Below are 15,950 nucleotides of genomic sequence, written 5' to 3'. Positions count from 1 at the left end.
CCATATTGAAGGCTACAGTCCTTGACCTTCTGCAGCAGTGCTTCAGGTCCTCCTCAGTTTTAGCAAGCAAGGTGGTGTCATCTGCATAATGCAGGTTGTTGATGAGTCTTTCTACAATCCTAGTGCCACATTCCTGTCATAAAGCCCAATCTCCTGGATGATATGTTCCACATATAGATTGAAAATGTATGGAGATAGGACACATCCCTGGCATACACCCTTCTCAATTTTAAACCATGCTATGTTGCCTTGCTCTGTTGTGATGACTGACTCCTCGTCCAAGTATAGGTTACACATAAGCACAATCAAGTGTTTTGGGATTCTCGTTCTTCTCAGAGTTAGCCACAGTTTATTGTGATCCATACAGTCAAATGCCTTTGCAAAGTCAATGAAACACTATTTCCAAAACCTAACTACTGATCTGGCGAAGAGATTGAGATTGTTCACAGCTTCAGTTTGCTCGGCTCCAGAGTCAACACTCTTGACACCAGCAGTCAGGAAATCAAAAAGTGTATTGCGATGGGAAAGTCTGCTGTTAGGGACCTCTCTAAAGTACTCAAGAGCAACGGTGTCTCTCTGGAGACTAAGGTGCACCTGATACAGGCCATGGTCTTTGCAGTCGCTTATGATGCATCAGAGAGTTGGACAATGACTAGGGAGGACAGAAGGAGAGTTGATGTCTTTGAGCTGTGGTGCTGGAGAAGAGTACTGAATGTACCATGGACTGCCAGGAAAACAAACAGATTCATCTTGGAGAGGATTAAACCAAGCTACTCCTTGGAGGCAAGGATTCTGGGGCTTTGTCTGACATACTTTGGACATGTTGCCAGGAGGCACGGGTCCTTGGAGAGGGACATCATGCTTGGGAGGGTGGAGGGACGGTGCAGGAGGGGAAGACCCTCTATGAGATGGATTGGTTCTGTGACTGGGGTAATCGGGATGGGTGTGTCAGAGGCAGTGCGGTTGGCGCAGGATAGAGCAGGGTTTAGGGTTGTTGTGCATAGGGTAGCTATGAGTCACTAGCTACTTGATGGCACATAACAACAACAACTACTGATCTTACACCCAACATACCTTTTCAATTTCCTCTTTCTCAGTAATGGCAACTCTATCCTTCAGATGACTCAGATCAAACATCTGTGAATCATTCTTGATGTCTTTCTGACTCATATTGTGCATTAATTTCAAAGTACATCCTTTTGGTTCCGTATTTTGAAGATACCCAGAATCCTTCACCTTCTTGTCCAAGCCATCGTTCATCTCTACTTCAATGATTGTAATGACTTCTGTTAGCCTTGCTACATGCACTTTTAGGCATTTCCAAGTTGTTAATGAAATGACAGAGGGATTCTTGGTAAAATGCAAACAGAAAATGGCATGACTCTTCCCAGTGGCTTTCCTTCTCTTGCTTGCTCATTCTCATGGGAGAAGTAGGGTATGTACAGTGCTCACACATCCTGTCTGATCTGTGTTCCATCTTCATCCTGTCCTCATGACTCTGGGACCTCGTTTTATACCTCTTTATTCTTCCTCAAGTCAGGGCATCCTGGGATCCTTGGCTTTCCTCTGAGGTGCCTAGCATGCTCTTACCAGAGAGGCTTTGCACTTGCTTGTCCCTCGGTGTGGAACGTTTGTTCTCTGAGATAACTGCATTACACACCTTGTCACTTATTTTAGCTCAGTATCCCTGCTCAGTGGGTTCTTCACCTCTTTGACTAAGATAACAGTAGTCTCATTCACCTCCTCGGTCCTGTGTTTTTGTTAGCAGTTACACAATTGGTGCCCGTGTGTACAGATCAAAACTGCTCTGTAGGATTCTCTTGGTTGTAATTCTTTGGAAGCAGTACACCATCCTTTTTTTCTGTAGAGTACTGCTTGACACATACCCTCTTCACAAACATCACCTAACACATCATGTATCTTACACATTTGTTTTGCTTTTATTATCTTTTTTTTTTGCTTCCCAGCACGCAAATTCCATGAGGATCGGAATCTTTTTCTCTGTCTTGTTTGCTACTATATCTGTAGTACTTAGAACACTCTGTACAATATTATGTATTTTGTAAATACTTGTTGAATAAATATAGAGTTAATTGTAATCTCTTTACGAGCAACCCTGTGCATTCAGTATGAATCTTCTTATTCATTTACAGATTAGAAATTAAGACTCAGGTTTAAAGCTTATTAGTTTATAGATAAAGGATTTAAACTCAGATATCTCTTGACTCCCAGCTTAACCACTCTCCGTGTGCATTTACTTCACCGATTAGGATACTTTGTGTTTGAAATCTCCATCAGGTTAATGCTATTGCATGATACTGTAAGTCATCAAGTGTGTGCAATTTATGCTTTTATCTTTAATCATTACATGTTTGGGAAAAGCAGAAACAGATTCTTAAAGGTTTAGTTAGTATTTCGTTTTTGCTGAATTTTTGAAATATACTGGAGAGACTTTTTTCCTTAAACCAAATATAGAGGTTTCTTAAAAACTCAACTTCTCTGTTTTATTCTTTTTTTTTAAATTTTATTTTTTAAAGCCTTAAATTTTCTTAATGAAAAAAAATCTTAATCTAGTAAATGTGAAGCAGAAAGGAATATGTAAGAATACTGCTTATTTGTTACTATGGCTCAAGCATTCCCAGGTTATGGATTCCACAGGTGGCAGCTGAAATCAATGTTCCATTTTTCAGTATTGAGTTGTTCTTAATTCAATGTAAATTAAAATAAAATAAAATACCAGACTACTCCTCAAAGTCAAATAGGAAAGTGATGAAGGACAGCAATCATAATTTCAGGAGATGTTCATAGATCATGATGAGCATGAATCATGCTGTGACTTCTTGCAGCTGCTTTGAGGGTGTACACTACAGGATGTCTGGTCTTGTTGGTTATTTTTCCGACACCTGTCTTATTTGTGGTTCATATTCAATGGAAGTGACTGAGCTGAAAGTGACCTCCATTCACCAAGAAGAACTGATATTTTCGGAATATGGAAATAAAATTTGAATCCTAGATTTGTTGCCCAAATTTTTGGCCATGTGGCCAGGCTGTGGCAGTTGTTAAGGCCTACCCAATTTTCTGAAATGAATTTTTTTCCCTCCTGAAAAAGTATAACTGTTGGCTGGGAGGTGATAAAATTTCAAGTAAAAATTTAGTTGTACCTGAATAAATTGCTGCCAAGGATCTGAAGTGCTAAAGATCAAGGATGCCCATTTAAAAACTAAGATGTGCCTGATCCAAAGTACAGTATTTTCAGTTTCTCCATATGCATCTGCCCATCCATATGCATAAAATCGGACACTGAATTGAGAAGACTAAAGAAGTATTGATGAGTATGAACTGTGATGTTGGTGAAAAGTTTTAAGTATACCATGGACTGCCAAAAGAATTAATAAATCTATATTGGAAGCCAAGGAGCCAGAATGCTTTCTTTTATGTGTGTACCATGGAGTCGGAACTCCATAGCTGATGGTCCAGCGGCTTTTCAGAGACAGTTGAATCAAATGGGAGTAGATTGCCATCTCTCTCCCCCTGAGAAGCTGGTGGATTTGAACCTTACATCTTTGGGATTGCAACGCAGCCTCAAGAGCTTCCTAGAATGGTCCCAAGAATCAAAGTGTTATTAGGAAGTGGCTACCATCACACATAACACACACACACACACACACACACAGAGTGGCTGTGGGGCAGAGTCCACTGAGTGACACCCAAAATAATGGTTGTTCCACTGGAAAGCCCAAGATGTTTATCTAATGCATCTACTACCTTGATGGCAAAACTTGGAGTAGGTTTATTCAACTTAAGTTACCTGCTGATTTTTTTTCATTCCCACCTCAGAAATACTGAGAATCTGCATTTCAGTTAGATCCCTGGGTCATTTTTGTTTTTTTTTTTTTAATATTGAGATTTTAATGAAAGTTTATCAAGAACTTGGAATTCCATTCATCGATTGCTGCACATTCTCCCCCCCAACCCTCACGCATTCTTATATATCCTCAGGTGAACTGTAAATTCTTGTTAAAATGTAGTTTAGATTCAGTAGATTTGCAATAGAAATACTAATTCTTAGCAAGGGGTTGAGCCAGAATAACTGAAGTCTTTGCTTTGAAGAGATGCAGCAGCTCCAAATTCTGTTTTGTCTTTAGTGCTCACAGCTGAAATCTCTTTTCAGTTCTTTCAGTTTTTTATTGTTCTTTTCAGTTGGCTCCTTGGAGTCTTCACTGAGCACATTGTTAGTTGCCGTCAAGTTGGTCCAGATTCATGGCAACTGTATGTGTAACAGAATGAGACATTGTACGATTCTGTGCCATCTTTATGATAATTGATATGCTTGATAGTCTCTTGTTTTGACTATAGTGTCAGTCAGTCTCATCAAGGGTTTTTCTTGTTTTAATTGGCCTGTTACCAAGCATGTTCTTCTCTATGCCTTGCAGGCATAGGGGCCAGCTAAGGATTTGAACAGGGTTTATATGCAGATTTTGGGTCTCCTCATTCAGTGTTCTTCCTTTTGGAGTTTAATCCTCAATTTCCAGTTACTCTGACAGTTCCAGATTTGTCTCTGACACCTCAGGCCAATAAAACGGAATCTATTTGTTTGTGTTCTAGCTGTCCCACATCACACAGACAAGGGCGTTTCCTGGCAAAAAAAGCCCTATGAATGTCATGTTCATCTATTGTGCTTCAGTTCTTTTAAGTCATATCTCCTCCCTTTAGATTTTGGCTGCTTTTGGCTAGATGATATCTTTGAGTAGTTATATTTTTTCCCTTGAGTTCATAATCGTTAGCTGCCAGAGCTTTAGTCTGAAAAATACTGCTCTGTCATTATTGGAATCAGAGCCTCAGTAACTCGTCAGAGTGTTTTCATCATCATTCATTTCTAAGTACTTTTCTCATTTCTATTACAGTTTCTTCTTTGGCTGGTAGGCTATTTTGATATATATATATATATATATGATAAATTTTCTGTCCTAAAGATTTAAAAATCTTTTCTTATTGATTTCTAGCCAAATTCCAACTATGGCCAAAGAATTTACTGTTCATGATTACAATTCTTTGAAAATTTGTTGAGAATGGATCATTTATAGCCCTATATTGTCAATTTGTTAGTCTTCTCTTTACTTGGTTTATTTATCTGTTGAATAAAGTGTCTTCTATATAATAGTGTGTTTTTGTTAATGATAATCAAATCATAATCTAAGTCACTGAGCTTGATATTAATTCTCCCCCTGGTTTTCCCTTTCAGTTCTGTTATTTTTTCTTTTTTTTTGAGACCATATTAATTAAGTGTATTTAAATTTAGAATTATGTTCATCTTATAACTTATAATTTATAGCAGTATGACTTTTTCCTCTTTAGTTAACTACTTTTTTCCACGAAAGTCTACTTTATCTTCTTAGAACTTTTAATACAGTATGGTCAACTTTTTATTACATTTTGATTTTGTACTATTTTTCTTATCATGTACAGCTTTAAAAAAATTTACTCAGAGGTTAAAAATTTTCTTTTAAGCATTACTTTCTTTTATTCCAATATGAGAATCTTTTAAGTAGGATGTTCAGATTGTTTAAAACTCATAATACTACCAATATTTCCATTTAAGTCAACCATCATACACTTACTACTTTTCTAACTGCTAGTTGTAGAATTATTTTTCTCCAGTCCCACTATTATTAACTTATTGGTGTTAGATGTGTTATGCATTATGCATTTTTATTTGTCTGGTTGAGATTACTTTTTCTTTTTCTTTTTTTTTTTTTAGGAAAAGATAGAGTTTTCAACACTCCATTGTGTGAACAAGGAATTGTTGGGTTTGGAATTGGAATTGCAGTCACTGGTGCTACTGCTATTGCAGAAATTCAATTTGCAGATTATATTTTTCCTGCATTTGATCAGGTAAGGACATCACATTTTATTATGTATGAATTAACATTTTTTAGCTTGTTAAGTACTATCACACAACCTCCAATCTTTGGAAAATGTATTTCCTTTGAGTTAGTCTATGGACATATGTGTGTGTGTACATGGAGCGCTGGTGGTTTATCTATGTAATTGTTGGTACATATATAACCATGGTTAACAGCTTCAGTTTGCTTGGCTCCACAGTCAACACTCTTGGTACCAGCAACTAGGAAATGAAAAGACACAATGTATTGGAAAAGTCTGCTGACAGAGAACTCTCCAAAGTCCTGAAGAACAACAATGTCAGTCTGGAGACTAAAGTGCGCCCGATACAGGCCATGGGCTTTGCAATTACTTGCTATGTGTCAAAAAGCTGGACAATGACTAGGGATGATAGAAGGAGAATTCATACCTTTGAGCTGTTATGCTGGAGGAGAGTATTGAATATACCATGAACTGCTAAGAGAGCAAACAGGTTCAACCTGGAGAGGGTAAAACCAGGCTGCTCCTTGGAGGCAAGGATTCTGATGCTTCATCTGACATTCTTTGGACATGTTCTAAGGAGGGTCCAGTCTTCTCTGAGAAGAATGGAAATCCCAGAACATTTGATTGTGCTTATGCAAAATCTATACTCCTACACAGGAGGCTGTCGTCAGAACAGAGCAAGGAAACACTACATGGTTCAAAATAAAAAAAGGTGTATGCCATGGATGCATCCTATCTCCATACCTTTTCTATCTGTATGTGGAACAGATCAACACAACATATGGAGGCTGGGTTCTGTGAGAAGAAATGTGCCATCGAGATTGGAAGTAGACTCATCAAAAACATGTATTATGCAGATGACACAACCTTGCTTGCCAAAACTGAGGAAGACCTGAGGCATTTGCTGTAGGAGGTAAAGGACTTCAGCCTTCAATATAGATTGAAGCCCAGCATCAAGAAAACAGAGATTCTCACCACTGGCCACATCATGATAGACAGAGCAGAGATTGAGATTTTTAACAGCTTCAGCTTGCTTGGCCCCACAATCAATATTATTGGCACTAGGAGCCAGAAAATCAAATGACGAATTGCATTGGGAAAATCTGCTGTGAGGGACCTCTCCAGAGTACTGAAGAGCAATGATACCAGTCTAGAGACTAAGATTTGCCTATTCAGGCCATGGCCTTCGGAATTACTTGCTATGCATCATAGAGCTGGGTAGTGATAAAGGATAATAGAAGAATTGATCCCTTTGAGTTGTGGTGCTGGAGAAGAGTATTGAACGTACAGTGGACTGCTAAGAGAACAAATCTGTCCTGGAGAGGATTAAACCAGTTTTCTTCTTGGAGACAAGGAATTTGAAGTTCCATCTGACATCGAGGAGGAACCAGTCCTTGGAGAGGGACATCAGGCTTGGGAGAGTTGAGGGACAGTGCAAGAGAGGAAGACCCTGGATGCAATGGATTGGCTCAGGCTAGAGCTGCTGTATATGTTGTTGTTGTAAAATGCCATGGAAATGAGTAAGACTTATAGTGACCTTATGAACAAAAGACCTGAACCTTGTTTTATAAATATAGTCATTTCTCTGTGTTCATAGAGTTTCCAGAAGCATGTAGTTTAGAAAGTGGATGCCACTCCTGCTTCCCAATCTGGGAGCTCCACCAAAGACTGGCCATGATGGGTAACTATTATGGTATATGATACACCAATGGCACAGCGTTCAGTACCACAGCAATCCTAGGTTACTTCAGTACAGCAAATAGATCAGTAATGTACCACTTAGAAGAATGTTCATCCCAAAGTCAGTTAACACTAAGCTTTATTGCCTTTTAAATACAAAGCACATCCTCCAGGTTCTGGTTGATTCTAAACCTAGAGACTTCCAGCCTGCAGCTCTTTGTTATCTAAATCCAGCAAGGCAGTGTTAAGTTGTTGGATTCTTGAAGGTGATTTTTCACATCTTGGTGAGAGCCGGGTGCAGAATATTTGGTTGTTTTTTGCCATTTTTTGTTCACAGTTTGGTGTCACAGCTGTTGTGTATAGACAGCACATAGCAACAACAACATGTTTATACATATAAAATGGTGTGTGTGTGTGTGTGTGTGTGTATATATATATGTATATATATATACACACACATATACATATGCATACATATACACAAACCACACACACATGCACTATATATAAAAAAACAGAGTGTGTGTGTATAATATATTGTTGTTGTTGTTGTTTGCTGCCGTTGAGTTGGAACCAACTCATGGTTTATTAGTTAGCAGAGTTTTAGAGGTAGTAATTTGCCTGGGAGGAGATTGCCCATTCTTCCACAGTGGAGTAGTTGCTGGATTTGAACTATAAGCCTTTGGGAGTGAAGTGCAGCTTCTTATCACTAAATCACCACAGCTCCCTATATAATATTGTTGTTGTTAGGTACCATTGAGTTGAGTATGACCCATAGCAACTCTCTGAACAACAGATCTGAACTTTGTCTTATCTTGTCCCATCCTCACAATGATAATTAATGTTTTATAACAAAATGTCTATAAATGATGGATGAAAAAAGTATGATTTGTAAACTTTAAAATTAATAAATATTTAGGATATGTCTTTTATTTTCTGATAAATATCTGAAAATTTAAAAATCATATATTTTATACAATAATTCATAATCTCTTGTTGTATATTGCCTTTCCCCCCACCCATCATATCTGTTTATTCATTTTTACTCTCCTTTCCATCCCTGCTAACTCTCTAAGATGGATTCTGTCAACTTTTCCTTAGTTTTTTATAATAGTAATCTTATACCATAGTTGCTCTTTTGTAAATGACTAATATCACTCTAAACAATTTATTCTGGATTCATTCATGTTGTGCATTCTTGGTGGTTTGTCAGGAGTTGTATGAGTCAAGATTCTTAGCACTGGGCTACTTGGCAGCATCATGATAGATGAAGAAGGGATTGAGATTGTTAACAGTTTTATCTTGCTTGATTCCACAATCAAAACTCTTGGCAACAGCAGTCAGGAAATCATAGGGCCAGTTTCTTTGTGAAAGTCTGCTGTCAGGACCCTGTCCAGTGTGTTAAAGAATACGAATGCCAGTTAGAGACTAAAGTGTTCTGATCAAAGCTATGATCTGCTCAGTTACTTGCAGTGCATCTGAGAGCTGGGCATTCGAGAAGGATATCATTCTTGGAAGAGTGGAGGGTCAGCACAGGAGAGGAAGATCCTAAATGAGCTAGATTAACACAATGACTGTGACAGTGGGGGCAGGTGTCTTAGTGAGATTGGCTCAAGATAGGGCAGAATTCAGAGCTATTGTTGATAGGATCACTATGAGTTGTAGTTGACAGCACATAACAACAACAACTGCAACAGTAGATTATCAGGGAGCTCTGGTGGCCTAGGAAGGAGCTGCACTGTCATCCTGAAGGCATGCAGTTTAAATCTACCAGCCACTCTGCAGGCGAAAGATGGGCAGTCTCCTCAAGTGCAGTTATACTGTCCCTGCAAACCTGCTGGAAGGTCAACTATTAAGTCAATTTATAACAACAAGCTGCTAAAGATTTGGGCCATTTCTTTTCTTTCCTTCCTCTCCCTCTCCCTCTCCCTTCCCCACCCCCCTTTTTTTTAGCTGTTGCAAAAAGCTTTATTGTTCCATTTGGTCCAAGGCTTGGGTGAGGGGTTTCTGGGTGTATAAGATTCTACACCAGGGTGGGAAAGATTTGGGCCATTTCTTCATATGTTTGTGGCCACCTGATATCTTCTTTTGCCAAAGTGTTTATTCATATCTTTGCCAGTGTTTCCTTGTTGAGGTATTGAGTTTTCTCTAAATCTTAGAGATGATTCTCATAGGCATATTTGAAGAGCCACAAGTTTCCTCTGCTATCATAGAGTCCCTACGAAACTTTATAAGCTGAAATGGTGTAAAGTGAAGAAACATGATACTATTACTTTAACTGGAATAACTTTGAAGGGTTCCCTAATCACCAAAATACCCATTTCATACCAGATCATGCATGGAATCCAAAATAGCACTAACTCATTGACACTGGTCTTTGCAGTCATATGCTATGCATCAGAGAGCTGGGCAATGACTAAGGATGATAGAAGAAGAATTGATTTTGAGCATTTTGAGCTGTGGTGTTGGAGAAGAGTATTGAATATACCATGGGCTGCTAAGAAAGCAAACAGGTTTAGCCTAGAGAGGGTGAAACCAGACTGCTCCTTGGAGGCAAGGATTCTGAAGCCTCATCTGACATACTTTGGACATGTTGCAAGGAGGGACCAGTCCTGGGAGAGGGACTTCATGCTTAGGAGGGTGGAGGGACAGCTCAAGAGAAGAAGACCCTAGATGGGATGGATTGATTCAGTGACTGGGGTAATGGGGTAGGGTGTGTCGGAGACAGTGAGGTTGGCACAGCATAGAGGATAAAGCAGGGTTTAGGGCTGTTGTACATAGGGTCACTGTGAGTTGCAGGTGACTCGATGGCACATAACAACAGCAAACTTTGACACTGAGTAGGTGTTGGCTTATAGAGACTCTTTCTGGCATTCCCTAGGCTGCAAATCTTTACAGGAGAAGACTTCCACTTTTCTCCTTTAGATTTTGGAACTACTAGTGGATTCATACTGCCAATCTTGGATTACCAGCCCGAGATGTTATACAGTATGTCACGAAGACTCCTTAAAACAAAACTAACATATTGTAAAAGCAAGAATAATATGATAAATACATAGTCTATAGAAAGAAATGATGCACGTAAGGTATAGTGTCCAAAGAAATAGCTTTGTGATGCTCTTCTGATGTTGCATACAGCCTTTAGCAAAAAGTAAACTGTTACAGAGCAAAATGCTGAATGGTACTTTTACTTTTTTTTTCTTAAAGTAAAAACTATCTTCAGATTTTTTTTTGTCACTAACAAAAACAGTTACTAACAAGTCTTTCTTAAAAGTGAATTGATAAAAGTTTAATTCTTGAAAAGCAGACCATACCTGCCTATAATTTAAGAAAATGATGGAAAATAAGACTCATTTTGAAGTGCTATTTCTTTTCTTCTCTTCCAGATTGTTAATGAAGCTGCCAAATACCGCTATCGTTCTGGGGATCTTTTTAACTGTGGGAGCCTAACCATCCGTTCCCCATGGGGCTGTGTTGGCCATGGGGCGCTCTATCATTCTCAGAGTCCAGAAGCTTTTTTTGCCCACTGTCCAGGAATCAAGGTATAATTATTTATGTATTTTAGTGGGTATCTGTTTGATGTTTCTGTTTTTACTGGTTCTGTTAATATTAACGAACACACTTATCTAGAGGAAAACCATCAGAATCTTTGAGCTTAACTGCATTTAAGAAAGAGCAGTTTTTCTTAGGTGAGCTCTCCAATGTTCAATTTTATAGAATATTCACTTTAAGTAGAACTGTTATGACACTAGATTTCATTTCAAATTTGAAAATGACTTCAACTTTTGTTGAATACTGTCCTAGAGTCCTAGGACTCTGGATGACACATTTCATAGACTTCTAAAGCTGAGAACCATTGTTTTTTCTTCCTTTTGTCAAAGCTCTGCTTCTTGGTAATGTGTGTTTTTCATTTAATTGATTGTGAAGTGACTGAAGAGATAAATCTATTATTTCCTTGGTGTTTACCTTAACATTAGAGACTTGTACAGATTGTGCTTTAGTACATTTTCTTTCTTCAAATAAACGGAGAGAATTCTTACTTGACTAGGTATGTTTTTTTGCCTTGGAGTAAGAAATACTCCTCAAATAATTGATTTTGATGCAATTTCCTTTTATAACATGATTTCTATATTAGCTTAAGTATTTTGATACAATTTTTTTAATCTTAATTTTCACCTTAGTTTGAGCTTTCTGGGATATCAGAAATTTATAAAATATGTCTATTCATATATATGTTTGTTTTGACATCATGAAATGGTTATGAACATATATTTATGCTTTATTTCATTTTTTTCTACTGTTGTTGTTATGTGCCGTCGAGTCGTTTGCAACTCATAGCGACCCTATGTACAACAGCCCTAAACCCTGCTCTATTCTGTGCCAATTGCATTGCCTCTGACACACCCATCCTGATTACCCCAGGCACTGAATCAGTCCACCTCATAGAGGGTCTTCCCCTCCTGCACTGTCCCTCCACTCTACCCAGCATGATTTCCCTCTCTAAAGACCTGTCTCTCCTTACAACATGTCCAAAGTATGTCAGGCGAAGCCCCAGAATCCTTGCCTCCAAGGAGGAGCCTGGTTTAACCCTCTCTACGATCTGTTTGTTTTCTTGGCAGTCCATGGTACATTCAGTACTCTTCTTCAGCACCACAGCTCAAAGGCATCGATTCTCCTTCTATCCTCCCTAGTCATTGTCCAACTCTCTGATGCATAACAAGTGATTGCAAAAACCATGGCCTGTATCAGGCGCACCTTAGTCTCCAGAGAGACAAAAATTATAAGATTTTTAACCAAGTAGAGGTTACATTATTTTTCAACTGCGGAGAAAGTCACATTTGAGAGAGCAGTTCCTTTTGTTTGAGCTTGAACATAGGTTTGTTCACAGTAAATGTTATAATGTTTGCCATTGTTTTAATAATTTATCTCTTCTTTCAATCTCTTACTTTCTTTATTCCTTCTTTATTTTTTCCCCCAGGTTAAATATACAAAGCATACAAAAGGCTTAAAAATAAATAGATGAAGAAATAAAATGAAGAGAATATAAGAAGTCAAATTAAGAAAATAGGAACAAAGGAAAATAAGAGCATTGTGTCATTTGGCAAGCAATGTTTTTAGCAATCTTTAAAGAAAATAAAATAATGAAAATTGTTCTTCTGTTTTACTTCTTAGGTAGAATTCTTCAAATGCAATAACACAGAATGACATTGGAATCCAAACACAATTTGCTTCAATGAATCTTACTTGAGTCTTATAATAAATTCTGATTTATTTTAGTGATAATATTATAATAATAATTTACATTTATAATCCTTTACATTTTTAATTTTTTTGAAAAGTAAGCCTAAAATACTTTATACAAGTATTCAATAATTCTTAAAAAGGAGACGCAGGTTAGCACTTTGACGTTTAGGAGATAAGAGTCAGGGTGTGGTATCATTCAGAACTGGGTGAGAATTCCTCATCTAACCCATACTGTCTAAACACATACTGTTAAATTGGGCTAGTTACTTTATGACTTTTTAAGTCTCAGGCTCTTTATTTCTGAAATGAGGAAAATAAGAATAGCTACTTCATGTACTTCATGGAGTTTCTATAAACAATAAGTTAATCTTCATTGTATGTTTAACAAGTAAATCAATATGTTTTTTCTTGTCATTATCATCATCATCATTTTTTTTAACTTTTTACAGTTTTATTATTTGTGTGCGTGTGTACCGTCAAATTGGATCTGACTGGTACAGGAGGAGATTGTCCCTCCTTCTCTAGCAGAGCATCTGGTGGATTTGAACTGCACGCCTCTGGGTTTGCAGTGCAACTTCTTGCCACTAGGCCACCAGAACTCCCTATCATCTTCATTCTTAAGAAAGTTCTGGAGAGCCGAGAATGGGAGTTGAGTCTGACTGCACACCTGGCCACCTCTCTTCTCTCCTCGCTCTCACCGCCAGCTTTCCCTCCAGCTTGCTCTCCGCCCGGAACACCTTCCACCACGTCCACCTCAGCAAGTTCCCAATTGAACAAAGGCATCAAGCAGCTGTATATGGCCCTGCCTCAGGGTGAGAAAGTCCAGGCCATGTATATCTGGATCGATGGCAAAGGAGAGGGACTGTGCTGCAAGACCCGAACCCTAGATTCTGAGCCCAAGAGTATAGAAGGGTTGCCTGAGTGGAATTTTGATGCCTCCAGTACTTTCCAGTCTGAAGGCTCTAACAGTGACATGTATCTCCTCCCTGCTGCTGTGTTTCGGGATCCTTTTTGCAAGGACCCCAACAAGCTGGTGTTCTGTGAAGTCTTTAAGTACAACCGAAAGCCTGCAGAGACCAATTTAAGGCACACCTGTAAACGGATGACATGGTGAGCAACCAACACCCCTGGTTTGGAATGGAGCAGGAATACACCCTCATGGGGACAGATGGCCACCCCTTTGGTTGGCCTTCCAATGGTTTCCCTGGACCCCAAGGTCCCTATTACTGTGGTGTGGGAGCAGATAAAGCTTATGGCAGGGACATTGTGGAGGCTCACTACCGGGCGTTCTTATATGCCGGCATCAAGATTGGGGGGACAAATGCAGAAGTCATGCCTGCCCAGTGGGAGTTCCAGATAGGCCCCTGTGAAGGAATTGACATGGGAGATCATCTCTGGGTGGCCCGTTTCATCCTGCACTGTGTTTGTGAAGACTTTGGCATTATAGCGACCTTTGACCCCCAAGCCCATCCCTGGGAACTGGAACGGTGCTGGATGTCATACCAACTTTAGCACCAAGGCCATGCGAGAAGAGAACGGTCTGAAGCACATTGAGGAGTCCATCGAGAGACTAAGCAAGCGGCACCAGTACCACATCCGCGCCTACGATACCAAAGGAGGCCTGGACAACGCCCGGCGCCTGACTGGATTCCACGAAACCTCCAACATCAATGACTTTTCTGCCGGTGTGCCCAACCGTGGCGCCAGCATCCGCATTCCTCGGACTGTTGGCCAGGAGAAGAAGGGTTACTTTGAAAACCGCCGTCCCTCTGCCAACTGTGATCCCTACTCGGTGACAGAAGCCCTCATCCGCACGTCTTCTCCACGAAACTGGCGACGAGCCCTTCCAGTATAAAAACTAAATGGACTAGACCTCCAGTCATCAAAAGCCCCCTCTTTTTCATCCCACGCCCTCTTCTCCTTTCTCCTACTTGTTTCTACTAGCTGTAATTCAGAGGGCAAAATATCGAGGTCATTTTTATTCCTCAGGCCCAATTAATAACTCTTCCTTTTTGGGGGGCCAGGGTAGAGGGGTCAAGTTCTTAATCTCTTCATGGCCATCCCGCCCCTTTTCCCTGTCACTGAAGCTTTCTTGAAGACTGAGGAATAGTGCATTAGTGGGGAGGGGGTAGGGAAACATAACCACTACTTCCATTTAATCAGGTGTGTTTGTCCAGTAGGCATAGCTATCCAGACAGAGCATTTATGTTTGTGAAGGAAGGAAAGGAGGAATTTATTGAGGTAGCTGAAGTGGGAGGGCCTGACTTAATCCTGTGGTAATGTTAGGATTTCCTTGTTTGGGTGGGAGACTCCATGGAAATTGAGAAGGAAGGTAGGGATATGACTGGACATATCCCTGCCTTAAGAAAAGATTTATACTACTTGGCCCTCAATGTTATAACACAAAGCAGAATAGTATTTTTATATTTAAATGTAAAAACAAAAAAATTATATATGTGGGTATGTGAATATGTATGTTTTCCTAAAAAGAGTAGGAGTCACCAGGAGAGGATTTGAGTAATCTGGTTAGAAGTCAGCCTCTCCTTTTGAGAAGGGTGAAGCACTGCTTGAGAAGTGGGCTATTATGTTCCACTACCACATACAGGTTTCTGCCCACCCTTCTGAAAGGAGTGAACACCAGCCACCCAGTGTGTGGAAGCAAGAGGCTTTGGGTCATCAAGTTAATAAGATACATGTACTTTTTCACACACTCACATGCACAAGAGTTTAGAAATAGGAGTTGGCTGGTCAACTTAAGCATGTTACCGACAAGGGGGTATTGGGTTATTTTCTGGTGGGAGTAGCATGTCACTAAAGCAGGCCTTTTGATATATTAAAAAAATTTTTTTAAAAAGCAAAAAAAAAAAAAGTTCTGGAATACCTTTTCTGTCAATTAGAAATATGGCTTATTCACACTTTTCTTTCTGAGCTACTATAACCAGACATTATCGTGTCTGGTTGTAGAATTCTGTGCATTAGTTTCTACTGAGGAAATGAAGATTCTGTTTTTCATAATAAAGGAGTTTTTTTTTTTGTTAAAATTTAGGTTATTTTTCATTTCAATGAACATCTACAGAGATTTTGGGATTCCATTCATTCATTGTTGCACCCTTCTCCCCGCACAAACCCCTCCCCCCTCCCCC

General features: G+C 39.3%; 1 protein-coding gene and 1 pseudogene across 1 annotated transcript in view; both read left to right on the top strand.

The window, feature by feature from the left end:
- BCKDHB (branched chain keto acid dehydrogenase E1, beta polypeptide) overlaps positions 1 to 15,950 on the top strand; it is a 454,972-nt gene that overhangs the window by 107,325 nt on the left and 331,697 nt on the right. Inside the window, exons 4-5 of the mRNA XM_006898429.1 lie at positions 5,759 to 5,892; positions 10,950 to 11,105. Of these exons, the coding sequence (XP_006898491.1) occupies positions 5,759 to 5,892; positions 10,950 to 11,105 (290 nt within the window). The remainder of the gene's footprint in view (positions 1 to 5,758; positions 5,893 to 10,949; positions 11,106 to 15,950) is intronic.
- Positions 13,113 to 14,669, top strand: LOC102868605 (annotated as a pseudogene).

Source organism: Elephantulus edwardii, unplaced genomic scaffold (assembly GCF_000299155.1).
Source record: "Elephantulus edwardii isolate Elephantulus edwardi_28Jun2011 unplaced genomic scaffold, EleEdw1.0 scaffold00229, whole genome shotgun sequence".
NCBI lineage: Eukaryota > Metazoa > Chordata > Mammalia > Macroscelidea > Macroscelididae > Elephantulus > Elephantulus edwardii.
The sequence above is the reverse complement of the archived record's forward strand: the minus strand, read 5'-3'. Positions and strand labels throughout refer to the sequence as shown.